The 27389-nt window shown below is 41.9% G+C and overlaps 3 protein-coding genes across 5 annotated transcripts in view; 2 read left to right on the top strand and 1 right to left on the bottom strand.

The window, feature by feature from the left end:
- Nucleotides 1-5178: 5178 nt before the first annotated feature.
- On the top strand, nucleotides 5179-9952 carry wdr82 (WD repeat domain 82). The gene is made up of 9 exons (XM_042090916.1): nucleotides 5179-5555; nucleotides 6242-6339; nucleotides 6817-6883; nucleotides 6986-7085; nucleotides 7342-7458; nucleotides 7667-7822; nucleotides 7968-8037; nucleotides 8166-8308; nucleotides 9676-9952. Exons 1-9 carry the CDS (start codon nucleotides 5395-5397, stop codon nucleotides 9703-9705), a joined length of 942 nt encoding a protein of 313 aa, XP_041946850.1. The 5' UTR covers nucleotides 5179-5394; the 3' UTR covers nucleotides 9706-9952.
- Nucleotides 9953-14018: 4066 nt separating this feature from the next.
- hemk1 (HemK methyltransferase family member 1) overlaps nucleotides 14019-27389 on the bottom strand; it is a 47631-nt gene continuing 34260 nt past the window's right edge. The window contains exon 12 of one of the 2 annotated variants that reach the window (XM_042090908.1): nucleotides 14019-14409. The gene's annotated coding sequence lies outside the window, so the exon portion shown is untranslated. The remainder of the gene's footprint in view (nucleotides 14410-27389) is intronic. The other variant, XM_042090907.1, reaches the window with a different exon arrangement.
- Nucleotides 14217-24125, top strand: LOC121707912 (twinfilin-2). Of its 2 annotated transcripts, XM_042090898.1 has the most exons (9): nucleotides 14217-14350; nucleotides 19436-19614; nucleotides 19745-19840; nucleotides 20137-20241; nucleotides 20342-20356; nucleotides 20499-20627; nucleotides 20745-20895; nucleotides 20994-21115; nucleotides 23096-24125. In XM_042090898.1, exons 1-9 carry the CDS (start codon nucleotides 14251-14253, stop codon nucleotides 23264-23266), a joined length of 1068 nt encoding a protein of 355 aa, XP_041946832.1. In that variant the 5' UTR covers nucleotides 14217-14250; the 3' UTR covers nucleotides 23267-24125. The 2 variants fall into 2 exon arrangements, with proteins under 2 accessions (XP_041946832.1, XP_041946833.1); XM_042090899.1 differs by lacking the exon at nucleotides 20342-20356.

Here is a 27389-nt window from a genome sequence, read left to right as displayed (position 1 = left end):
AAAAAAACTGTAATCTTCATTTCAAGTATCTGCATTGGTTCTGAACATTTCAACCATAATCCTCTAGGAAGGCCTTGGGTTTTGGGACACATTCTTGATATAGACAAGGTCTGAACAAAATCTGAGATGGTGCAGCAACAACCGATTTGACGCAGATTGACCCATGTTTTACATGGACAGATCCCAGGCACTAAACATGCTCATTGATTACATAATCTATATACCAGTTATCTTATTAACCATTAGGTTCTAGTATTGTAAAGATTTCAATCAACCTTAATCATGTCAAATAAAATCCCGTTATATGCTTTTAGAAAATATATAGTTTAGGTAGTTGAACTAGTTGAGGTAGTTGAACCATTTCATGTTAATCAAGTCTAGCAATCACAGTGATTAACTCTGCCAGGTTTTATGAAAATCCTTGAAATTGCTCAGGAGATATCACTCAAGCAATGTAGCATTAGTGAAAACAGGAGGTCTGCTTTTTCATGAATATGAGGTCTACTTAAGAGGCTATAACATCACAAAGCTACAAGATCCAACTTGCTATCATGTAGAAATACACTTTAGACATATGTGTATATATGTATATATACTCTTTTGATCCTGTGAGGGAAATTTGGTCTCTGCATTTATCCCAATCCGTGAACTAGTGAAACACACAGTGAGGTGAAGCACACACTAATCCTGGCACAGTGAGCTGCCTGCAACAACAGCAGCGCTCAGGAAGCAGTGAGGGGTTAGGTGCCTTGCTCAAGGGCACTTCAGCCGTTTCTACTGGTCGGGGTTCGAACCGGCAACCCTCTGGTTACAAGTCTGAAGCGCTAACCAGAAGGCCACGGCTGCCCCTAAAAAATTAGTTTCCACCCAGTTTCTGGGGACCTTTTGCGTGTGAGGCGAACGTGATATAGCCTGACGAGCCAGACCCACATTAAAATAGGGTCTGGGCACACCCTTCGCAATGCTCAATCCGAGGGGCGGGATAATCGGTTGTCTTTCAAATTCTCTCTGCACACAATAGGACAGCGCTATGAGTCCCATGCGTTTCCCACCAGCGGAGCTAGTTGGCTAGTTCAAACTTTTTCCAACTTAATAAAAGCTAAACTCGTGTCACACTGTTCGCCAACAGCAACATTATCTTATTTGTTTTCAAGTAGCAGGGAATCCAAGCCAAACAGTTGCAACTCTGCCATCAATCATTATGTTAAGCCCGCCTAACGACTCTATACACGATTTGATTGGCCTGATAGAAGTTTAATTTTTCGAGCTCACAAGCCAACTGAGAGTTAGACTAGCCGCTAGGGTGCATCTAGATTTCTAGGCTAAACGTGATAACCACTACACTATGGAAACTTGTAAACTGGAAACTTGTAACACATAAGCAATAACACATAAGCGCTTAAACAACTAAGTACAACACATGGGAACTAAACGTGCATTACGAATATAATCAGTGGGAGCCCTGTGCTTGTTTCCCTGCAACAGGTTCCATCTGGGGGTGATGGAAGACAGTGACACCCTCAGTGTGTTTGAAATGTCCAGTCGATTGCGCAATTTGGTCTTAGTCGTAGTCATTGCCGAAACTGCCTCGCATAGATACGTGGTGGGAAATGGTAGCAACGTTTTCAGCGCTTTTACGGCTATCTCGGGATATTCTGCTTTGGTTTTCATCCAAAAACCCGCCAGAGAGGTTTCCTCATAGCCTACACACTCTTAAGACCACCGTCATTTGCAATTTCGATCAACTGCTCTTCCTCCTGCGCTAAGTTAGGACTATTCGGGATATTGACAAATGGGTTGCGGACCCACTCATTGGTTTGCCTTGGATCTTTGGAGGATGGGAAGTAGCCTAACGCTCAAACTCATTTGAAAGCGCAACAAGGTGATCGCGCACCAGCTGCGAGAGAAAGGGCCCTGCCTCAGTCTCTCCCAAAACCCCCACTACTGTTTGGAATATATCAAATAGGCCTACACCCCGATCCACTCGTCGTACCCACAAATCAAGCTTGGCTTTAAATGCAGCGACTTTATCTGCCAGTTTAAAGACAGTCGTCATTCTCCCCTGCAGTGACAGGTTGAGGTCATTAAGCAACCCGAATATGTCACACAGGTAAGCGAGTTTTGACACCCAGCCCTCATCACTACAATATGCAGCTAACGGTGACTTTTTTTCTGTAAGAAATCTCTGCAGCGGCTCTCGCAACTCAAACACTCTGGCCAGTGACCTGCAACCAACCAACTTGGATAGCGTACCACGGTGACCCATTCACCCTCTCTAACAACTGTGCCTCAATATCCTCTGAGATATCATCAATTCGCCTATAGGACAGTGCTTGCAGAAAGCGGTACCTGAGCTATTTTTTTTAGCTGCAGCCTCCCCAAGGAGTTCATTGCACATGCCTTTACCAGCAGGCAGAATTAACTCTTCCCCAATAGTAAAGGGTTTCTACTTATCTCAGTAAGGAAAATAAATCAAGAGCCTATGTTGAGTACAAATATGTCTTCTGAAGGCTTAAACAGAGCCCAGCCAAAAACTCCAATAAAATTTGTATCAACTTTGAGGGACAGCTATGACCATGCAGGATTATCCAGACCAAACGTGACGATTTTGCTACATACTATTCCTATGTATGTACCAGCATGCAAAATTTGAGCCTCCTACATGGTTTAGTTCTTGCGCTGTGGGCTTGTGAACTTTGACAAAAAAAAGAGGCCGAACAAAATCGACACCCCCCTCCCCCTGTAAAATTGGCTGTATCTTGGAAAGTATTGATCTTACATAAGAGTAATTTTACAGTGTGTCTCTCCTCAGAATTTTTTGAGACCTAAGTGCGTGGGCCCTGGTTGAATTGACGTGGAATGACCCTTAGAGTGTATAATTTGTTTTTCCTGGACTGTACATGCCAACATATATCCCCTTTACACTAGATTTGCCTATACAGAATAGAGGGCATTGTATTGTGCATTCATGGAGGAAGATGGGACATGTTTTAAATGGTGCTATATCTTATCTACAGATTATATGCTTTCAGAAAATATGTATTTTAGGGTGTTTCATTTGTTTTCCCTGGACTGTATATGCTAAAATGTATCGGTTTTATACTATATTTGCCTATACAGAATAGAGTATGTATTATGCTTGGTGTGGAGGAAGATGGAAATGTTATTTTGTTGATTAATGTTATATTTCATGTACAGGGTATATGCTTTTACAATATGTAGAGTAGAGTTTGCGAGTATGTGGCTGTTTTATGACTTTAATGAACCATGACCCATGTACTGTATAGGCATGCATTGTATATTTGTGTAGATCAATAATTGTTGGCATCTATCATTAGGGGGGAGCTAATTAAACTGAATCTTAAACTATATGCATAAGTAGATCAGAAATAATTATTATATCATTATTCATCATCCTCTGACTCCTCTGAAAGGAACTTGTGTGGATTGTCACATTGTTCATTTTGACACGTTCCACAGGCAGCAGTGCAAGGTAATCCATCTTCTACATGAACAGCGGAGTGTCTTGCAGAAATGGACACAATTAGGACAGTTGACTGTCTCTGTACTTGGATCTAACATGAAAGAGTATTTGATTGAGGTTGATTCCATTCCATTCGGTAATCAGTATCTGAAAGCTAAACTGAGGGAGCGGTACGGGAATGACATATGTTTCACAGAAGGGAAAGGTTTTGAAGGCATGGTGACACTGAGAGAGAAAACATCATGCATCCTCAGGTCCTACTATAAGAACACTAAAAAAGGTCATCAGTGACCTCTTAATCTGATAAAACATGAAAAACACTTTCCTAGGCTGAATAATGCTTCAGATATAGCCAAAATTAGCCTCTGGTGGCCATCTTGGACGCCATCTTGAAAATGACAAGTCTTTGAAAATGATGAACTGATACTTTAGTCTGACGTATATGAATCAGTGACCTCTAAATCTGATTAAACACGAAAAACACTTTCCTAGGCTGAATAATTCGTCAGATATAGCCAAAATTAGCTTCCGGTGGCCATCTTGGACGCCGTCTTGAAAATTCTAAGTCTTTGAAAATGATGAACTGATATTTTAGTGTGACATATATGAATCAGTGACCTAAATCTTTTTTTTTTTTTTTTTTTTTTTATTTGCAAACATCATTGACATTACAGAAAATGCAACACTACGACATGCACATGAATACTACATACGACAAACAGACGTACATTACATAAACACATACTAACTTAACAAGACATCACATTGACTTGGCTTCCACAAACATAACACAACATAACATTAATAACAGAAAGGCTAAGGATGATTTGCGTCCAGGATGATTACAGATATGATTATCAGGGATGAAATTGATGACCTGATGAAAAGAAGGGGGGATGGGGGTGGGTGCTGATGGTAGCTCTAAGAGTGTGAATGAGGTGGTGTTGGGATGGGGGTGGGGATGGGGGGTGAGGGGTAGTGAGTATGTGAGGATGTATGTGTGTGTGTGTGTGTGCGCATATGTATAAGGCTGGCTTGCTGTTGGGCCAGGAGGAGAGAAGCTGGAACATAGAGAGGGAGGGTTTCAGAGGAGAGGAGTTGTAATTATTCTATTAATGATAAGTATAATAATAGGAATAACTGATTGCCTGGTTGATTGCCTGACTGATTGCCAACCTGGGCACCCATTAATGGCCACAGTTCCACCCAGCCCCTGCAGTTATACTGCGACGAGCTGACAGAGGGGAGGACCTGCGTGCCACCCATCGCCCCAGGCCCCCAGCATATGCACACATCCCCCACTACCACGACCAACCACACCTCGCCCCCAGACCTTCACCCAACAGTGACCTCTAAATCTGATTAAACACGAAAAACACTTTCCTAGGCTGATTAATGCTTCAGATATCCCAAATTAGCTTCTGGTGCCATCTTGGACGCCATCTTGAAAATGACCCCTTTACTGGGGTCAGATTTTACTAGACTTTTAATATGTTATTAAGTACATCTAAAGGTATCATAATCAGTTGAAAAACCTTTTGTATCAATTTTTTTGAGGTTAGGTGTTTTTTTTGTTTCTTTTTTCATAGATTGACCCGCCTACTTCTTGCGGTGGTTACATTGGGACATAGGACTCTTATTTTGGCTGTTGTGGTTGCCAGTTAACCGGAAGTTGTTAACTTCACGGTACTGTATTTCATGTGCCTCATCTGCCGCCACTTCTGTAGCGGTAGCTAACGCGGACACAATCAAATGCGCGTTTTGGTGTTGCCTGAATCATCTGTTCTCCAGCGCTGCACCATTAAAATATCCAGTTTCTAAAAATAATCCAAGAATTGTATACCTGTTCCTGGCATCCTTACAATTGTAAGATAAATAGGGAGGCCTGGGCCCTAACAGGCACAAAGGACATGAAGCTCACGGACAATGTGTTGCGGAGTTTCAGGGTAGCTAAGGTGTTTCGAGAGAATTCGGACAAAATCAACTGTTTTGACTTCAGTTCGAATGGCGAGACGGTGATATCAAGCAGCGACGACGACTCGATAGTCTTATATGACTGTCAGGAGGGAAAGTAAGGGGGATTTTAGCTACATTGTGTTGTGAATCATAATCAGACAGATTAGCGTGAGGGCTAACGTTTGTCCATAGTACATGCAGGCTAACGTTACCAACCTTAGCTAGTAAACGTTAGCTGAGGTTTTCAGCTGGCGGGTAAGATAGCTAGCTAGCAAGCAGCCGTACTGTACATTTGTTTGACCCTAAACATCCTGTACTGTATGAAATTCGACTGACACCCTTTGCCAGTAGTGAGGGTTTTGCTCGAGAAGTGATATTTTATCAGCTAACGTTATTAAATTGGGCGTGTTTTGCCGTGTTCCATAGCTGAACCAGCTAGTGCTAGCTCATGAGCGTAAAGCTAGCTAGCTATTCAAATGAACATTTCCCATGAGCACGAGGATTTTCACAGTAGCTACGCAGTGGCGACCATTGGTAACTTAGCTGCCACACCTCTCTCCATAGTCAACAGTATGGTCCAAAGCATCCCATGGAGTAGTTTTTGACATTTCTCACAATGTACCAGTGGCCAGAAAAGATAGCTGCCCTGTGGGATATGCCCAAACGTTAACGTTTTACTTGTAATAAATACAGTAACGTTACTCAACGATATGATTAGTAATGTTGATTTCAGTGATTGTTCAGACTTGGAGTACTTGTATCTACTTGAGTCACTGATGTTCACTGTTGTCTCTGACTTAGACCAAAGCGAACCCTGTACAGCAAGAAGTATGGAGTGGACCTCATTAGATACACACATGCAGCCAACACAGTTGTCTACAGTTCAAACAAAATTGATGGTATGTCAACCTCTTATGAGAACTTTGACCATTTTTAAACATATCTAATTACTGCTGACTTCTCAAGGATATGTCATCTGATGTCTCCCATGTGTGTAGACAAGTGCTTCTGGAGTAGGCCTTATCATGCAGTATTGATGGTGGAGTGAGTCTGGTCTTACAAAGGTGCGCTGTTGTTGCCTTTGTTGGGAGCCTGTCCGTGCCCACCCTGGTCTGAGGTAGTTGTTTGTACAGTTTGAGGGTCTGTGATTCCGCCCTTTACTGGAGCTAACTGTACATGCTTCTGCCTTGCCCAGGGTGGAGCCATGTCATCTTCCCCTGCTCTGTGTGCTTCTCGCTAAAGTCACCAGGCAATCCAGATGATGCTTTTTGTTCACTGTGGATGTCAATAGTTCATGCTGCCGTAGTATGTGGTGCTGATTGTTTGTGCTAGTGTTTTTGGCCTGTTGTGTGTTGAACACCATTATCCTTTTGCAGACACTATTCGGTACCTTTCTCTACATGACAACAAGTACATCCGGTACTTTCCTGGACACAACAAAAGGTAAGGACTCACCAGATGACTAACTGGAATCTATGGAATGTATGTAAGGAGAATGGAGGATGGTGAATCTGAGGGTCTCTTTCTTCTGGCGGGGTCTTTCAGGGTGGTGGCGCTCTCCATGTCACCTGTGGATGATACCTTCATCTCTGGCTCGCTGGACAAAACAATTAGACTTTGGGACCTCCGCTCCCCGAACTGTCAGGTGAGTCGGTCACAGTCCAGACTGGCAGATCTCTTCATTGAGTGGAGGGCATTCTGCCACCAAGTAAAGTGATTTCAGAGAATTGGGAACCCAGTGATCAGGACATGCTTCCTTTTCTTCTTCCTCCTTTTTTTGTACAAAAAACATCCCAGAGTTTAGATGATCTTGTAGTGTTTGGTGAATGGCACAATTCCTTCTTATTGAAACATCTGCCTTCTGATGGTGAGTGCTCTGAACCTCCTCTGCCTACCCACAGGGCCTGATGCACCTACAGGGGAAGCCAGTGTGTTCCTTCGACCCAGAGGGGCTGATCTTCGCAGCAGGGGTCAACTCCGAGATGGTGAAGCTTTATGACTTGCGTTCATTTGACAAGGTGAGGATGATGGCTGAGGCTTATGGTGGGTCAGTTATGGCCTGACCAGATGCTTTAAGGGGCTAGTGTTAAGTGACTGCTTTATTGTGTTATTGTGTTAGTCTATTTCATACAGAAAAGATAAAACATTGAATACTGCTGACAGTGATCGACACACCAAATTGTCTTATTCTGAAGGTTTTCACAACTAAGTCCTCTTTTCCTGCAGGGTCCCTTTGCCACTTTTAAGTTGCCCTATGAACGCACGTGTGAGTGGACCGGCCTGAAGTTTAGTAATGACGGGAAGCTGATCCTGGTTTCCACCAATGGGGGAACACTGCGCCTCCTGGATGCCTTCAAGGGGGCTGTTCTTCATTCTTTTGGGGTAAGGGATGGAAATAGTATTCCTGGCAAAATTATACAGCTTATTATGAAAAATACATTCATGCTGTTCAACTGTATCAAATTCAGTGTTTTAAATTCCATCTTCATAATATTTGTATTGGTGTTTATTTGTTTCACTTCTGTAGGGCTACAACAACAGCAAAGGGGTGATTCTGGAGGCTTCGTTTACACCGGACTCTCAGTTTATAATGATCGGTGAGTCATCGATTGTTAATCTTTTGATGTGTAGAGCCACCTGGTGGCCAGATAAGCTCAGTGGAATATATGTTTGAGTTGAAGAACACAACGCAGTGAGTGGTTTCCTTTCTGTGCTTACCTTCAAGGCTCTGAGGACGGCAAGATCCACGTTTGGAATGCAGAGAGTGGGATGAAGGTGGCTTTGCTGGATGGCAAACACACAGGACCCGTCACCTGTCTACAGTTTAACCCCAAGTTCATGACTTTTGCCAGCGCCTGCTCCAACATGGTGAGAAATGTACTTTCTCTTGCATGCTCACATGGACTAGTTTATAGTATATCTGCTTCCTTTGCCATAGAAAACAATTTGTGAATAATGTTGTGCTGCGCAATATACGCAAACCACCTGAGTGCAGATGCTGTGGATGTGCGTGCTCAGTGTAGTCAAATCTTTGTATGATGTTAATTGTGTTGAATATAACTGACAGTTTATTCCAATAGCGCCAATTTAGTCCGCTTTTCAGCTTTTTCCTCAAAAAAAAAAACATTTACTAACGCAGCCAGCTGGTTTTTGCAATTTGTAAACCTTGTCACAATCACCTCCGTTTTAGTGAGGGTAAAACAAAATCGCTTAACTTTAACAGAGTAGTTACTGTAGCTGTGCAGCCAGATGATATAATCAAGGGTGATATCCAGGCTTATGCAGAATATACGATTTTATTAGTAGGATGACAATTTTTACTCTGGCTACTCTGTTTAGCGGAAAAACATCTGTCTATGGGACAAGGACATTTCAAATGACACAAGACTCCAATTAAAAATGTTGACGATAAAAATTACGGTACTAATTTCAAATATCATAATTATCACGGTTGATTATCACAGTGTGGAAACCTTGTGTTTAATCCTTCCCAGCTTCATCCGAGCCTGCTTTTGACATACAGTAGGCCTGGTACAATGAAACAAAACTGGTACCTTACTGATTCTGTTGTCTAATGGATTCAACTGCGATTCGGATTAGGCTACACATGATTTTAAAAGGCATTTTCATTTTCACCGCAAAACGTACACTGTATCATGTAGCCACTCTGCGTCTTTTTATGTTCGCGGCCGTCCACATTAAATCCATTCCACTCACGTTATCAGGAGAATACAATAGCCTAAAGTTTTATTTCAAACACTTTGGTCTCACTCATTGAATCCAAATAACAGAAATAGACTTTTTTGAAACCATTTTTTAGCTTGTATAGGCCTATCAGTGCTTTCTGAACATATTGAACACACTTTTAAAAATACCGCGATAATTCCGAAAACCGTGATCATTTAACCTCACGGTTTTAGTGACCAAAATTTTCATACCGTTACATCCCTACCACGTTGAACAGAAATTAATTTCATCCATTTAAAAGTTGCACGTATAGAGTGCAACTTTTAGAATAGAGTATAGAGTAGCAAGCAAAGCCTGAACAGCTCAGTCTGTGTGGAAATGGAAACTCCGAGACAACCATTTAAAGTTGCTCTTTTTTAATTTAACTGCAATTATTCCCATACTTAGGTATCATTATTACTGTAGTGTACTTTTAAGCAGAGGGGTCCTTGGCTCATAAAAGCTTCCAATGTGGGATCTGTCTGAATGTATGTGTCCTCTTCCTGCAGGCTTTCTGGTTACCAACCATTGACGATTAACAGCAGTTCAGACTGCAAAGGAGAACGAGTGCCACCTTACAATGGCTGAATACAGGATGTTCCACTCCAAGACAAGAGGGGGCAGTGTTCATGTGGCTTCTTTCCCCCTGGAGTTGCAATTCTCAGTTGGACTTAAGAATTACTCGCTTAAGGATGTAAATAGGTTATCATCAGGAGATTCATATGTTGTTTGATGTTTGATTATGTTCCTTTTTATATTGTTATCAATAAATCATTTAATCTGAAAGTGTATCAGATTTGTTAAATCCATTCTCTTCCAACTTGCAGATAAAACATTCCTCTAATAACTATAATGCAAGTAACATCATGTGTTCAGTTTACACAGTTTTTAGCAGAACATGTAAAGAACAGTTATAATATTCATTAAAGGATTTCATTCAGCAGAAGATGCACACATGAGCATCAGAGCACTTTAACGTATGAAAAGGAATCCTCCCTTTTCCATACAGCAACCATGCCTGTCATTGTGCTGCACTTCCACTGTAACTGATGGTGTATAAATTCATCCAGCTGTACCAAACACAATGGACTGAACTGAATGTTGAACTGAGGTTGCCAATTTTGAGAATACCTTACGGCAACTACTTCACAAGAGCTGTCCTCAAATATAACGCCTTTGTACTGTCAGTTATATTCAACCCTTTGGTCAGCCTGGCAGGTCCCTTCCGATACATCTCTGACTTCACCTTTTGCTATGGAAACTCATGACCTTCTGTAAGTAATACTATAGCAAAAGAAATGGACCAAGTGAATAGCTGCCGTGTTGTTATTAACCCTTAAAGGACGGGAATGTTGAGAAATGAACGTTCTAAAGAATATCTGGGTTCATTGAATTCAACATAGAATTTTAGAACCTTCAATGCGAATGCGGAATGCGAATTTTGGGCACATTTTCATGATCCTCAAACCCTTCTGACTATTTCAGGTACATTTTTAGCATTTTTGAGCATTCCAGTCTGGAGAAAAGCTTTGGAGTAACCTTTTGGCAGTTTGCAAACGGAGTGCATTACCACCATCTGCTGGACTGAAGTGGGATGGCAAGTGTACCCTGTAACCTCGTTCTGGCCGCCAGGTGAATGAGTCGAATAGCCAGACAATGTTTGACTTGTGCCCGGTGACACCAGTGTGGTCCTGCATTATTACAGTTTTTTCTGATTGCTTAAGCACATTTTTTGTAACTATGGCTTTTTTTGCAAAACTCTACACACAAATAGGAAAACCTTTCACCCAATCAGCAAAACATTGTAGTTCTCTTGCAAAAGCGAACACACCTTGCTTAACTCTTCACACCTTCGTAAAAATGGTGTTTTCGTATCAAACAGTAAACACAAGCCATCACAATAGTAAGCACACAATGTGCCAACTACACACTGATGGTATGAATAAAAAACACATCTGGCTTTTGCTTTCTCTGTGCACAAGGTAGACAATGTCAGTTTGAGGTCATACTTTTGTCATAGTTCTGTAAACATACAGGGATCCAAACTTCAAGTATTGGTGTTTATTTACACACATCAAAACAAACACAAGTATGTTTTTCCAAGTCAAAACACAAAATAGCAATTTCACTGAGACAAAACAAATCAGTCTACATCGTGTCGTTTCTCTCAAAATTTCGTCTACATCACATGCAATGTCCTAGTCCAAGGCACCGGGGAAAATATATTGTGGAATGACGTATCCAGGCCTGACATGACAATATCCCCACATGTAGACTGATTTCTTTGCCTGTAAAAGGGCTATTTCTTGCTCTTCTTACCCTTCCTCTTCCCCCTCCTCATCCTCCTTCTTACTCTTCCCACTCTTCCTGCCCCTCCATTGTACCCATTGTACATTACCTGTGGCTTATTTATAGTGCTTAGGCTGATTGCAAAGTGAACTAATTATCTAAAAAAGTTTTCACATGAGAAAGTGTGCCAGAGAGTTGGCAAAATAGTGAAAATAATAGCCATACATGTGTATAGATTTGCTAGGAGTGTGTTGATCATTTGGAAATTGAGTGTAAAGCATGAGTTGTGTTTACAGTTCTGCAAAAAGAGTGTGGTGCAGTGAATTGTGTCTACAGTTGTGCAAAGTGTGTGTTACAAAATTGCAAACTGAGTGCAAAGCAGTGTTTGTGCTTTTAGTTTTGCGAACTCAGTGAGTTCAGTTTTGCTATATGTATTAATAGTTTTAGAAATTGTGCTATAAGAATCACAGTTGTGTTTAAGCATTCAGAAAAAACTGTAAGCCTGACTCCCCAGGTCTGAGCCAGACACCATCACCTCAAACCAGCAGTGGAAGTGCACTCACTAGGATAAAATGCCACTTCTGAGTCCTGGCCCTCTCTTTCATTATTTATTGTGCTTATACAGAGAATTCAATCTAGTGAGCATTCATTATTCAATTGACACACAGTATTGCCCTGATGCATAGCATCTATTGTACTCTAAGGAGCTTGAGAGTTGAACTAACTCCAGAGATAATTCTGAGAAAGTACTAATTACATCTGTAAGATTACATGCACAAGCCTTTGGTCCAACAATTAATTAGCATACCAAAAACTCAAAACTAGTGTCTGAATAGGACGGATTGTGACCCTCAGCTGAAAGAGCCATGTGCCCCGTATCCGTGCTGTCAGATAGGAGCTTGGCAAGCGTGCTGCAGTGAGAGGTCATGAGTCAAGCTGCTTAGTCATCGTGCGTCCACACTGCTGTGTGGCTCCTCTCTAGCATCGATTACACACCTGCCAGCAATCAGAGCACAGAGGGTGTCTCAGTGATGTCATACACACACACACACACCTGTTTCCACTGCCTATATGGATCGGCCTACAGGGAGTTGTCAGTGACACTTTTTGAAGTATCAATTTCTCCGTTCTCTGTATGGCATGCATACAGTCTACTTCTTTTTCTTCTTCTTCAAAGGGTCTGGTGATGTTTGTGTGTTTTTTTAAATTAAAACTCACTAATACATATTTATAACATGATGACAAGCATTATACTCGGTACTTTAGTCAGGAGTTTTTGGCTTTGCTATTTATTTATGCACAAAGCTACAGAGCATACTCCACTGATGTCATAGATGAATAGATGTGTAGAGGTCATTAAATCAAAATATATTATGCCCTCTGTCTATGTGTATGACCAGACCAGACCCCTGTCTGGGGTTGTTGACATTGTTATGTGGTCAAAAGCAAATGGAAAATTATGGTTAGAATTGCTCTGGTTTCGAGTGAAATAAAATTACTAAGAAAAATCCTTCAATTTGACTGAATAAGTGAAAGCACAAGATTGCAAAAACCCAGAGGTTTTGTAAATTGGATAATCATTCTCAGTAACCATAAAGGAATCTTGTTCTCCTGCCAACATGGAGGGTGCACTGTGCCAAGTAACAATTTCTAGTGTCACATGGGTTTATGTATAGATAGATAGATATAGATCTATTTTATTCATCCCCAAAGGGAAATGACAGTGTTCCAGAAGCCATACAAACACAGTATTCACATATATACACATGCATACTGTACATACAGACACATACATACTGTACATACAGACACATACATACTGTACATATATACACATACATACTGTACATACAGACACATACATACTGTACATATATACACATACATACTATACATAAATTATTATAAAATTATTCCTCTCTCTCTGCACAGGGGGGAGTCATTATAAAGTGCTAGTGCAGTGGGTAAAAAAGTATTTCTCTACCTGTCTTTCTTACAGCTTAGTTGGCGTAGCCTCAAACTGAAAACACTGTTTTATTTGACCAGTAAGTTGTGTAGTGAATGTGAGGTATTGTCCAATATATTTAACAGTTTGTGCAGCATCCCTCTCTCCACCACCAACTCCAGAGCTTGGGCTCCAGAGCTGTTCCCAACACAAAGCCAGCCTTCCTTATGATCGTATTAATGTATGACTAGATCATAGTTAGAATGGTAGGTGATTTTATTATTCACAGTTCTAGAAGTTCTCTTTTTAATTTGCCTCCATACATAAAGCATCTCTGTATATTCCCAGATCCTCTCTTGCTTTTTTATTACATTTTCTCCAGGTGACTTAACACATTTAGCAAGTGGGCTTCTGTCTTGGTGTGGTGCTCGTGGAGGGTGCAGAGTTAGTTGGAGGGGAGGGCGTTATCTGAAGCCAGACAGCAGTCAGTGGCAGCTAAATTTGGGGCAGAGGGGATCGGGTTCCTGCTGCATACACACATGATCCTGTCCTAGTTACAAGACCCCCACCCCCCACCCCAACCACCGTGCCCTCTCTCCCTGTGTAACTGCTCACTCATTTGTGCACATGCTCCCTCAGAGATATCTCCCACACTCCAGTCACTGCTCGCTATCTCATCTGCCGGTGCTCACTTCTTCCCTGCCTCTACAAGACAATTTTTTCTGCCTCTGTTTCCAGAGCCCTCGATCTCGGCCTCTGTAGCGTGGTGCGGCAGCCTCTCCTCTTCCTCTCTCTCTCCCAGGGAGAGCCTCGCTCGACGGGTGGGCACAGGGGCCATTCGGGGGGAAACATGTTCTTGGTACTGGTGGTGACGGATGAGCTGAGGGAGTTCCTGATGCGGGCGCGGAGTGGAACTGCCATTCGGATCATCCAGGTGCAGATCCGAGACGGTGAGTGGAGTCGCCGGGGGGAGGTCCTGACGGGGAACTAAAGATGGGGGGGATTAACACTCGGACACACGGGTGGCAGAGGTTAAATAGCAAGTGAGATAGCAGGTGTACAATGCCAAATAACGTAGAGATAGCGTATTGCTTGCAGTTCCCTTAGAAGTATTTTAAGAACTGTGTATCAACACTGAATATAGTAGGCCTACCTGTTGTGCCATCAACCTATTTTCACAGTACTTTGTTTCAAAGCAAGCAACACACAGAGCAACATTTTTCATTGATAGTGGAATAGAGTTTATAATAGTTTTGAGTTTAAATAATCAGGGTCAAGAAATAATTACAAAAATAATAATAATTTTAATCCGTCCAAATAATTAAAATGTCTTTTAAACATACATACAAATTCTCTCAGCATGGTGTCATTCTCATTCACAGACTAAAAGCTTATAAAACTAAGGTCATAAGATTTCTTCTTTGTGTTGAAAGGTTTTGACTGGATACTGATTAATTGACTTTTCTGCTTGTGCTGACAGTTTAAAACAGAAGTGGGTTGGTTTGGTGCTATCACAGAGTTGCCAACTTTCAAGGCTAGATTGATGGGTGATTGATAAAGACTGACCCAAGTATGAGTATTTGTTGGCATGAGATGCATTGAAGTCAATAGACTTCATTGAAGTCAATAGAGACAGAACATAAACACATGAATCTCACACCAGTAAGAGTTGGCAACCCTGTTACCATCATGGTTTGGAAAAGGAAGTCACATGATGTTGTGTAACTCTGGTGCAATGGTTTTCCAGTAGCAGGAACCAAAACAAATTTCTGTTGTTGTGAAACATCAGGTGTCAACTTGACTTGTTTTTCAATAATCTGACCTGGATCAGCTGATAAAGACTATTAATATCTCAGTTATTTTCAGCTATTATTAATTATTGTGGATTTTGGTCCACAGAGGGATATGAAATGTGTGTGTGTGTGTGTGTGTGTGAGTGTTGGTATAGTGTATAGTGCATGGTGTCCTGTGAAATGTGATCCTACTATCAGTTGACGTGACCTCATTGCTCTGAATGAGGAAAACAGACAATCAGGCCTCAGTCAGGTAATCCAGCTAGCTTTCTTATATGAATCACAACATGCCTGGTACTCACATCTCCAACTATGGTCAACTTTACAATGTAGTGAAGGGTTAGAAACAACTAAACTATATAGGGTGACCAAACAAGCTTCAGATCAGTTCCTTCATAGTGAAAAGCTTGCTAACATGGTAACTGGTGATATAGTTAATGTTCTGCTTTGAAGGCTTTCTCACATTTAGTGCAGTGCTCAAACCCAGACCTCAGAGCAAGATAGCACATATCTGGGGGCAGCTAACGTTAGTGTGAACAACAGGTGTTTATCTGGCTTTTACATGAGCGTACACCATCAAAATAAACATGATACAAAACTTGTAGTAAAACATGCCTCAAAAAGGTGCCTCAAAATTGTTCTAATGTTGCTACAACAATGCCACCATTAGTTCTGCTACTGAACATGACATGGGAAGGGATTTTCGGCTATCCCAGTCTGTTGCTAGGGAGATGACTAGGAGTTGCTTAATGGTCGTGGGAGTTGCTTAATGGGCAGGATAGATAAAAATGTCCTCTCACTAAGCCACAGTGAAGTCAATATTGATTTGCTAACTGGCTCCACTGCAACAACAAATATTTTGATGCGGAAAATGATGTGGGTGTCCAAGCTAATGATGCAACCTGCTATCAGTTTAATCCAGCACCAAGTCAATAAACCCCTTGGACTAGATGATCTCCTCTCAGTGAACTCACTAATCAAAACTCTTTTGAGTCACAGCTCAATAAATAAATCATGGATAAATCATGTGACCTTTGCTGCTTATATACAGCTCTCTCACAAGCTTCCTCGTGTTCCTGTTTGGAATCAAACTGACTGTGTGGCTTCACTTCAAAGCCACACGGGCCATTTGGTCACGGGGTGTCTGCAGAACAGCACCGCATGTGTTTCTGGGCAGTTTCTAGGGGTCACTGAAATGTGCGGGATGTTTTGGGTACCGCCAGAGGTATGCAGACAGGACTGCTTTGGGTGAGTCTCTGGTCCAGTCGGGGGTTGTCTCTGGGCTGGGAAACATCCTGCCGTCTGCTGATATTTTCAGACTGATGTTGAGGGTTGACGTGGGGTAGAGCCACCGTGTGCACAGCGTTTCCTGTGAATGTCTTCATTTCCTGTCATTCACTTGTCTGTCGTCTGATTGGTTGACTACACACAGCACACATGTGTCTCCATTGTCAGGTTTTTGTTGATGACAAGATATCATTCTGTAAACAATGAGCAACGGGTAAGCCCACCCCAAACAACACCTCGCTTTCATCCCTATATTATTACAGGCCTAACAAGAAGAGAATCTGCCAATTGTGTACGTGCCTGTGGTTAGGTTTAGGTTGACATAGTAATTTATGTGCAAGTATATGAGTTTATCTGTGTACATTAGGGCAAGTGTGTGTGAGCATGGGTGTGTGTGGGCATTTGTGTGAGAGTGTGAGGATAGCCAATGGAAAGTATGTGTCTGTGCTGATAGCTGGAATGTGTGGAAGCTGAGAATAGCAGCTGCAGCAAAAGATGGTCAGGAAATCCCCCAGCACCATCCCGTGACATTGGAACTTTTGGAAGAGTAGTTTTGTCTGTGAACCCCATATTTGATTGGATTAGTGTTTTACATGGATGGACTAGTATGTTTGGTGTCATGAACTGAAGTCCTAATTGTCACGTCTGTTTCAGGAGGCTGTATTATGACTGATAATGATCCTATTATACTGAAAGCTATATTTAATTTGCAACAGTACTGAGGCTAATATTTATACCAATGGGCAAAGCTGGACACAACCATAGCCAAGGAGTTTATTCAGAGCCTGTAGCCTCCGCTCCCTGCTCTTTTAACAGGTCAAGCAGGGTTATCTGACGCTTTATAAATGGACTTGTAGGAACACTTCCATTCACATGTCTCACAGCCCAATCATTTCAGACATACATGTGCTCACAACAGCTGCCGTCCCTTTGAGATACTGCACAGAAGCAGTTATGAAATGAATGGGAACAATGGACTTTTAATTTGATGGAAGCCCTCTCGGAGTGACCGCTTAGGAAATTATCTGAAGTACTGTGTCTATTTAGACACATAACAGGATGCATTTAGTATCAGCTACCTGTGAACTACAGAACATCGAGTTCAAATACAGTTCAATGATAACATCACAGAGAAAATGAGATGAATGCAGAGATAGAGAGAAGGACAGAAAGAGGTGCAAATAAAGAATCGAAAGACTGAATGGACATTGGAGGAGAAGGCCGATAGAGAGGTGAATGAAGGCTGATACATAGTTAATGGGCACGTGGTGAAAGAGGGGGATGTCATTTAAGCCCCGTGCTGACAGACAGATGGTCAGAGGGTGCGCAAAGAAAGGAAGGATGAGTTCTGGTTCAAGACTGATTCAAGATTCAAGACTGCAGACAAGGACTGGATCTACAGGGCTGAAAGACAAGAACATACAAAAGTTTCTAGATATGAAGCATGCAAGAACACTATTGGTGGGAAGTGGACCATGAAAATGTGCACGCCTGTGTCCTGTAAGAAGTCTCGAACGTGATATGATCTGTGCATGAGACAGGCAAGGTGATCTGTGCGTCTGTGGCCAGACCAGGTGTGTTACAGAGATGTGGAATCTGAGCAGCCTGTTCTTGTTGAGTGTAATTTGAGGTGGCATGGTGGGTGGTGGCAAGTGTCACTCACATGACGAATGGGATGCAATCTTGATATTCTACTATTTAATCAGTGTTCTCAGGCTGCAGAGCAAGCAGAAGGGTCCCAGGTCAAGTCTGGCCCTCGTGGCAATACAGTCAGAAGGAAAATTCCATGACTTTTCCCTGGCAAAAAAAAAACTGAATTTCCATGACTTATACTATAATGAATGGTATAATATAATGATCAATAATTCCAGAGCAGCCGCAAAGTGTTAAAGAATCTTTTACTTTTTTTGAGCGGGAGATTAATAAATGGTCATTGAATAAACAAAGTTGGTCTACTCAAGCAAACAGTAAAGCTGATAACCAGATATACACCAATTCTGCATGGAAATATTTGTATTAATGTATTTTGGCAAGTAAATGTTAAACTGCTTCAATTCCCTGATATTCCATGACTTTGCCCCCATTTCTTTTTTAAATTTCCTGACTTTCCATGTCTGGAATAGACTTTCCAAAATTCCATGATATTCCAGAAATTCCATGAGCCGTGGGAACCCTGGCAATAACACTCTTTGAGCAAGACACTGAACCCTAGCATGAGCTGCTCCGTGCTCTTGGCAGGCAGATAAGAGACATGACAAAGCCGTTTTATATCAAATGCAGTCCATTTGTCAAATATATGCTGTTGTTACATGCACTCAAAATGTTATAAGAAGCAATTTTAAAGACATTGTGCAAAGGTAAAATTCTGTAAGAGATTTTAGAAATACAGTATATACATTCAACTTGGGCTCACAGAAACCACAACTTCAGTGAAACTGAACCGCAAAATGTGGGATGTGGAGCTATTATGTTATTTTATTGCTGGGAATTTTATTGCTGTCTCTACTTGTAATATGAGGCTTAATATACAGTGTGCAACACTGTATGTGTGGGTGAGTGTGCAACTATGCGCTGTTTGTTGTTATAGGGGATGTTTATGAAGACAGTTAAGGGGTCTGAAATATCAAGCTTACGTCTTTCAATGAAGCTGTGCTATTATAAGACGCATGATTTGTGTGGATGACATTTTTGATCATGTGGATTGTACTGTGTGCACAAGATTATTTTTAGACAGTGGGCTATGGATGGTACTTTGTATGTGTGAGTAAGTCATTGAGATTTTTACATAATGTGTCAAATGTGGTTACTGTTCAATGTGTCATTGTGATTATTATGGGGTGTGTGTGGTATGAGGTTATTATGGTCTGTATTGTAAAGTATAAAAAGCCCATTTTAAAGAGTGTGAGTATGCTATTTCTATAGGGTGTGTGATGGGAGTTATGCTCTGTGTTTCAGAGCAGCTGGTCCTGGGGGCATACAACAAGCCGTCTCAGAGCTGGGACCAAGACTATGACAACTTCCTGTTACCACTTCTAGATGATCAGGAGCCCTGCTACATCCTGTACCGGCTGGACTCTCAGAATGCACAAGGCTATGAGTGGATCTTCATTTCCTGGTCACCTGACCAGTCACCGGTCAGTATGTCCGAGTTCAGACCCAAACACATGAATAGAGAGAGGGATGCACACACAGGTACATGCAAACACTCATGCAGTAGGCACAGATTGGACTAATGTAATATGTTATTCCTCCACTTCCTCATAGGTTAGACTGAAGATGCTCTACGCTGCCACACGTGCCACAGTGAAGAAAGAGTTTGGTGGAGGACAAGTGAAGGATGAGATATTTGGCAATGCGAAGGTACAAAGCACTAATCCAGAGTCCAGTTCATGTGGGGCCTCCTTTTATTCCAGAGTTTTTTTTTCTATGACGGAATGTCTTCTGAATGCAAAGCTCAGAAATATCGCACAAATGGATCACAATCACATTTCTAAGAAATACCATGGATGGGAAAGAGAAAAATAATTGATTGTCATGAAGAGAGAAATGACCACCAGGAGAACTGTTTTCCCCGCTGAGGATTGATGTTCTCGAGCTCAGCAGAAGGGATTTCTGTCGCCTGACAGAATATGGTTTCTGATCTTTCATGTCTATAGGAGGACATCTGTCTTGAGGGATACCAAAGATACCTGAACTTATGCTCTGCCCCAGCTCCACTCACAGCGGCAGAAAAGGAGCTTCAGCAAATCAAAAGGACAGAGGTTAGTTAGGGGGAAGTCCCTGCTCACTATGTGAAAAACCCTTAGTCTGTAGACAAACACCATGATGTGATATCAATGATTTCTCACCTTTCCTTTGCAGGGCAGGGTTAAGCAGGTAAGTTCTTGGATATATATTTATACACATGCTACCTGACTTTTGTACCTTAATTGTTACTACTTTGTGTGTGTATCTACTGTATGTGCAGAGAGAATGACTGTGCATGTTCTAACCAAACGGTGTATGTCTCTCCTCATAGGTAAATGCAGACATGACTGTGGATTTGAGCAAACCACAGACAATCCAGGGTCTGGCTTTCCCATTACAAGATACTGCTAAGCGTGCCCTTCAACAGCTTTCAGAGAAACGCATCAACTACATACAACTGGTAAACGCACACGCACACGCACACACACACGATTTGATCTTGTGTCACTGTTAACAAGGCTGCATCCAGAGGATTCTGACCAATATGTGATAATGGGGCAGCATTAATCTCTTGCAGAAACTGGACACAGAGAAAGAGACCATCGGGCTGGTTCACACCAACCCAACAGAGACGCATGATCTACCCCACCGGGTCCCCACAGACACACCACGTTACCACTTCTTTCTCTACAAGCACTCGCACGAAGGGGAATACCTCGAGTCTGTTGGTCAGTCCACTCGCTCGTCCGTCCACAAGCTTGAAAAAGACACAGCCACAACCCCAAATGTCCATTCTTCTGACTTTCCCCCTCATGTCCTCCTCTAGTGTTCATCTACTCCATGCCAGGCTACAGCTGTAGCGTGAAGGAGCGGATGCTCTACTCGAGCTGTAAGAGTCGTCTACTGGACGAGGTGGAGAGAGACTATCAGCTACAGGTGGCCAAGAAGGTCAGCTCAATGCCGCACATTGGTGTAGACCAACACTGTGTTCAGTCCAGAGGGGTATTTCACAAAACCTAGATAAGGGATTAAGCTGGGATTTTTAGGTTATCCTGGATGAATTTAGCCTTGACTTGGTTTCACAAAAGAGATGGCACATAAGTTACCATGGGGATTTATTCTCTGCACCTAGCCTAGTCCCGACCAGGCTAACAGCCAAGCTAAGTTAATTCTATTGGTAATTATGTGGTCTTATTGGTTCAGCTAGCTGTCATTCACATCAGACCTCCGTGCTAATTTTAAGAAGCTTTATTCCATTTATAAACTATTTGCTAAATGTATTTGCTCGCAAAACAAAACAGATTGTCTGCCTACTACCATATGGTTATTATTTTAATTGTGATAGCCTTATAATTATTAACATAGGCCTAGGTACTCATTGTTTGCTTATTTTATTGATAGACGTTTGATGAATAGCCTACTGTAGTTGATTGGAAGTGGAGGGGCAAGTTCTGGGTAGTAGGTATTTTCAACTATAATATTAAGGTATATCATATGTGCATCTTTGCAGTGGCAAGCGCTTTCTTAATGATGTTGCGTGCCGAGACAAGGAAGCACTCACACGTGGGTGCATACGTAAATTTGCATTCAGTCGGTCTACCACGCCTACTTCTGCTGTTTTACAGAAATATCCATGATTCCCCATTCCAAAAAGGATAACTTTACTTCATTGTTAGTCTATATCAAAAGCGGTTGTTCACTTTGTGTGAATGACTCTATTTTCCGCGTCTTTTTTATTCCAACCGTGGGCACTTTGGAGCAGAAACGAGAACGCGCACACATCCTGAATTACTTACACCTGGCTTGACATAGTCGCTCCTACTCGTCCTGGATTGGCATTAGTGAAACGAGTTGAGCTAGGATGACCAGACAACGCTATGTCAAACCTCGCTTTATCACTTATCTTGGATGTCTTAATTCTGCCTTTGTGAAATACCCCTCAGGTTGCTAGAGGGCACATTAAAGAGCCTGCCTCACAAAATCTTGTTTTTATACTTTGTTTGTATACCTCTTTGTATAAACACTTTTCATACTAGATTATATACTTGCAGTGAAATTTGTATTGGGTCATTTACACTTTATAACCTTTCCACAGAATGTTAATAATAGATATCTTTTGATGACAGGCTGAAAATAGAATGACTGATTTTGAGTCAGTACAGTTGTGGCTGAAATTGTTGGTACCCTTCAAAGAAAAAAGAAAGAACAAATATTTTCTCTGAAATAATCTGAAACTGACAAAAGTGATCACCCATTCATCATCGTTTATTCCATGTTAATGCAAATTATACTTCGACTTGAATTTATGGTGTTCTTCACCTAATAATGTGCCTTGAGAGGTTATCACTTTCAACACTCTCTGTAGCTCTTAATGAGATTTCTGCATCTTTCAAATACAGTAATTTCCCATGTTTTAGTCGCATTGTGTCTAATCCTCTAAAACTGTGCTTTAATCGTAAAGAATAATGAAAAAAAGAAATGCATTTCAATCCCTGTGTATATACCTCATGGGCGAAGAATGAGGTATGCTGCAATGACATCATTTTTTCAATAATCTGTAAGGATGCCAACACATTCAGCCTCAACTGCACAATTATGTGAGTGTTGCCTCTACCATCCAGAACTCTAGTGTCTTGACAGTAGTTATTTCAACTTTTCAACTATGGTCTTGTTTGGTTTCAAATATTCTAGTCACAACTATGACTGCTATACCTAAATAGTTGTACTAGAAGTAACTGTTTAACAATGTTGGGCGATAAGGTAGGGCATCACCTCTGAAAAAAATGCCCCATCAAAAATATACACATAGCAACATTCATGTTGTAAAGTAAACAATAGCCAAACTATTATCATGGCATGTTTTGTTGACCAAGCAGCTGGTGCATTTTATGTATGTGTGTGTGTGTGTGTGTGTGTGTGTGTTTTCAGATGGAGATTGACAGTGGTGAGGAGTTGACAGAAGAGTTTCTTTACGATGAGGTGCATCCCAAACAGCATGCCTTCAAGCAGGCCTTTGCTAAACCCCGCGGCCCAGCAGGAAAGAGGGGTCATAAGCGCATCATCCGCGGGGGCGGTGGAGAGAACGCACAGAACAGTTAGGAGGACCAGGAGAGAAAAGTTGAGGAAGAGAGGAAGAGAAGGAGTTTATCTCCTGAAGTCCCAAAGCCTCTCCTTTCTCTCCTGAATCTCTGCCCAGTGTCTTGAGTTAGCTTCATTCTGTTTATTGGGAAACTGAAGGGAGGGATTTATAGGTTTCTCTGAGTATTTGTACTTTTTGGGTTTTTTAACTTTTCAGCTTGTGTTAACTGTTATCCTTACAATTATGTTTAGTTGTTTGTGAAGTGTTTTTTTTTTCATACACAGTGCAAACAGTAATACACATGACATAAAATAAACTCAGGAAAAAGTGGTTTATAGAAAAAGTATCCCTCTCCTTAGGACATATTTCGACATATAGCCGTCTACTCTTTTCAGACTTTAAAAAATAAATAGCCATTTTAAAATAGAATAAACAGCATTTCAGTCACATCCTTTGCAACATACTTTACAAACCTAAAAGCATACAGACCAACTAAGTACCACATTTTTGGCTGTGCACATCAACTGACTAGTATAATAATGTTAGCCGAAGGCAGCAATCTACATGTAGACACAAGCAATCTCTCAATGAGAGAAACGGAGAATAATTAACAAGAGTAGAGGAACAGAGGAATAGCAAAGCATACCACAATGGGCATTAGAAATCTTGTGGCTAGGCAGACAGCTGGGGATTTGCATGGATCGCATCATCATGATTTTCAGACTGAACACTTGTGGCGCCGTGCTAGCCTACCTCTTCACAGCCAACCCTCTGGACTAAGCCCTGTTGCCTGTGAATGTCTTGTGTCAAACATATCAATTGAACAGGTGATTATGTGTATCAGAAAAGGAATTCCAAATAAAGCTTCTTGTTTCTGTATGTTATGTGAACTTGTTACTGCCAAGTAATAAAGTGCTCCGTTTGATAATTCAGTACACACAAGACAAAGGTCACATGATAGCCAAACCTGTGTGGTTACACACTTCCACCCCTGAACAACCGAAACAACCTTAACAATGTACTATGACACACCAAGACAAATCATAACCACCACATGAATACCTCAACAGCCAACATCAACTAACCATTTATGGCAACATACAAGCCAAAAAACCTATAAAGACTTACAGGTTGTTGTTAACACCCAGGCTCGGACTGGTAATCTGTACAACCGGGCAAATGCCCGTTGGGCCGGTCCACATGTGGGCCGGTGACCTCCGGGATTTTTTTATTTTTTAAAGTTATTTAGCCTATTTGCGGCCCGTCGTGTAGGCCTAGGCTTAGCCAAAGCCCGTTTACGGAGAGCCGGATCACTCCCTATTAACTCCATTGTACCTGCAATATGTTGCAGTTCCGCTAGGGGCGATCACGAATAAATGCAAAAACAATGGGGGTCTATGGAGCTAGACGGCTAAATTTGTCTCTTTCACCTGGTTGTCGTTGAGAAATTGAGAAATGCAAGCTCAATATGGATTATAGGTCAAAAGTTGAATGAACGAGTAGTCACGTCCTTTCGATTTCTTACAGGTTGGGTTGTTGTTGCCCACAACACACTAGCTTTCTGCTAATGAATGACGTCATTGACACATTTGAAAGGCTTTTTAGAACAAATAAGTGACTCAAAAAATATAATACTCAGCGGTTTGTATTTTCTCTGCCCCCTCTTTTGACTGCAACATTCGAATTTCTGGGCAAAAAATTATATCCCGAGAAAAGTGGATTTGAGGGGTACAGCTCCATAGGCCTCCATTCATTCTGCACTTATTCGTGAGCGCCCTCATGTGGAACCAGAAAAGGAACTGCAACCAGTTCAGAAACCGGAAGTTTCCCGAGAGTGGCGGTTCTCTAGCCTGGGTGCCATTCCGAACTTAGTCCCGCCCACAGGTCGGGAAGTTCGGTCTGGCATTGCTTCAATGTGGTGGAAGTATGCTCGCCCTATATCGGGCGGACCAATCAAATCAGGCTTTACGATGATGGACAGGTGAGCAACAGCGCCTGGTCTATCACGTCATCTGAGCACGCTTAGATTATGCTTATGTTTGAAACAAAAACGCTGTGGCTAGAAGGATACATGACTTTTAAGACCCCATATTGAAAATTCATATTATTTAATGAGGTTGTATCACTGAAAACGATTATTTCTGAAAACTTTGGCAAAAGTTGAGATGTGGGAAAACTCGTGGTTTCACTTTCATCAAGGGAAAACAGCGCTGTTGCATTGCGACATGTTCCCTCGTTCGTTTGAAATTTCTGATTGACCACCTGTTCGAGGGATTTGCGACAGCTTTTCCCAGCTGTTTAACATGTTTGTAGCATATCACTGTTCAACAGAATTATTTTTAAAAACGGAGGGGATATAGGAAAAGAAGGATGGTTCGTGTGTTTTCTTCCTACACCTCACGGTAAGCTATTTTGTTGCTCTGATTGGTTAGGTCTATCCAATTGAGTGCAGAGGCATTCCCCCCCCCCATCGGTTGACACGCCCCATAATTACGTCCCAATGGAGCAGTATCAGACTCATATTCTGACTAGAATTGAGTATGACTACGTCAGGCTAGCGGTTCTCCCCTTATTAGACATTAGGCGTGTTCGACTTGAGGCAGATCTGTGCAGATCTGACTTGATGTGATGCATGCTGGGTTGAACACAATGCATACTGGGATGGACGCAATGCTTGCTGGTTAGAAATTCTGTCCGACTTCTGTCAGCCGGGGAGGGACTTACCACCATGACACCATGTCACATGACCTTAAAATATCGCGGGAGTCTTAGCCTGCAGACAGATCTTGCAGTTGCCTTCCACGAGCTGCACGAGCTAAAACACGCCCTCATGACGTCAGTTCAAAGACGTGATAGGGCCATTTGGGAGGAATCTCCTCATGACGATTATGACGGGAGTCTCATGCTGCTATGCGAAAATAAACAGAAATCGAAGGGATACCTTCTTATACGTGATTTCTGCAACAATGGTAGGCTAGCCTACTGAAAACGTTTGGATATTCTGTAATTTTCTGCTGTTGGCTAAATAGATAGACACACATATAGGGGAAACACTTGATATTTAATTTATGTGCTACAATGTAGGCCTGTTAACTGTATGACAACAGTGGTTTATTTAAACTACATCATAAGAATTTATTTCGTTAGTCATCATGCTCATTTTAATGAGTAAGAATGTAAGTTCTGCTGTGTTTATTGCAAACAAAATTCCGCGATGTCTCCCGCGAGTCACGTCAGGCAGACTGTAGCCTGTCTTTCCGGGATGAGCTGCCCTCTGTTGTAGCTCCTCCCGGCTAGCCTCTGAAGATCACGTTTAAGTAGTAAGCCAGACCAAGTCAGACTCAGTCCATCTCAAACAAGCCTATTCCCTGGCCTAGCCTATAACTGCAGTTGCATCCATTTGGCTTGGGGGGTGACAGGTCAATCATTTTGGCCTCTTCATGACAGGTTCAGTGTGTGTTACAATCGCGTAACCCTGCCCCACCCCTCAAGTGGATTTGTCTAAGCAGCCACTAGTTCGAGTGCATGGTAGCCTAGGCTGTATAAGTGCCCTCCTCTGGCTGGTGTTTACATTATCGCAGTTTAACCGCAGTGTTGCCAGATTGGGTTGAGTGAGTTCCGCCCAATCACGTTCAAAAACCCGCCATCTTCAGCAAAAAAACGGCCCAACAACGATTTTGTCATAGAGAACCATTCAACTCAAAATGTTATTTGCCCGCCTAAAGCTTATTTTCCCCCGCCCGACGAAGTCAAAAGAAGCCCAATTGCCCAATCTGGCAACACTGGTTAACCGTAAACAGCAATCAGAGGTCTAGTTTTATTCCATAAATATATTGTTTTTATAGACGTTAGTTGCACGCGCTACCAAGAGCTTCCATTTACTGCACCATGTAGGCTATAGTGCGGTTCTGTCAACATAAAAACGGGTAGCCTACAATTTTCGCACAACTTGGTGGAAAAGTGTAGCACAGGTTAAAGAAAACCCATTCATTTTTGGAGCTGATCCTACTCAAAAGGAACGTCAAAGTATTTCCCATAGGCCTAGCCTTTAATAGCTTCACACACAGTGAAAGTGAAACTTGGAAAGGGTCTCTCCACCGAGTGTTAACATTAGATGCACAATCTTGGGGCAGCCGTGGCCCA

This window comes from Alosa sapidissima, chromosome 4, assembly GCF_018492685.1.
Source record: "Alosa sapidissima isolate fAloSap1 chromosome 4, fAloSap1.pri, whole genome shotgun sequence".
In the NCBI taxonomy this organism is placed as follows: Eukaryota; Metazoa; Chordata; class Actinopteri; order Clupeiformes; family Clupeidae; genus Alosa; species Alosa sapidissima.
Note: the sequence above shows the minus strand (reverse complement) of the source record. Positions and strands in the feature narration are given on the sequence as shown.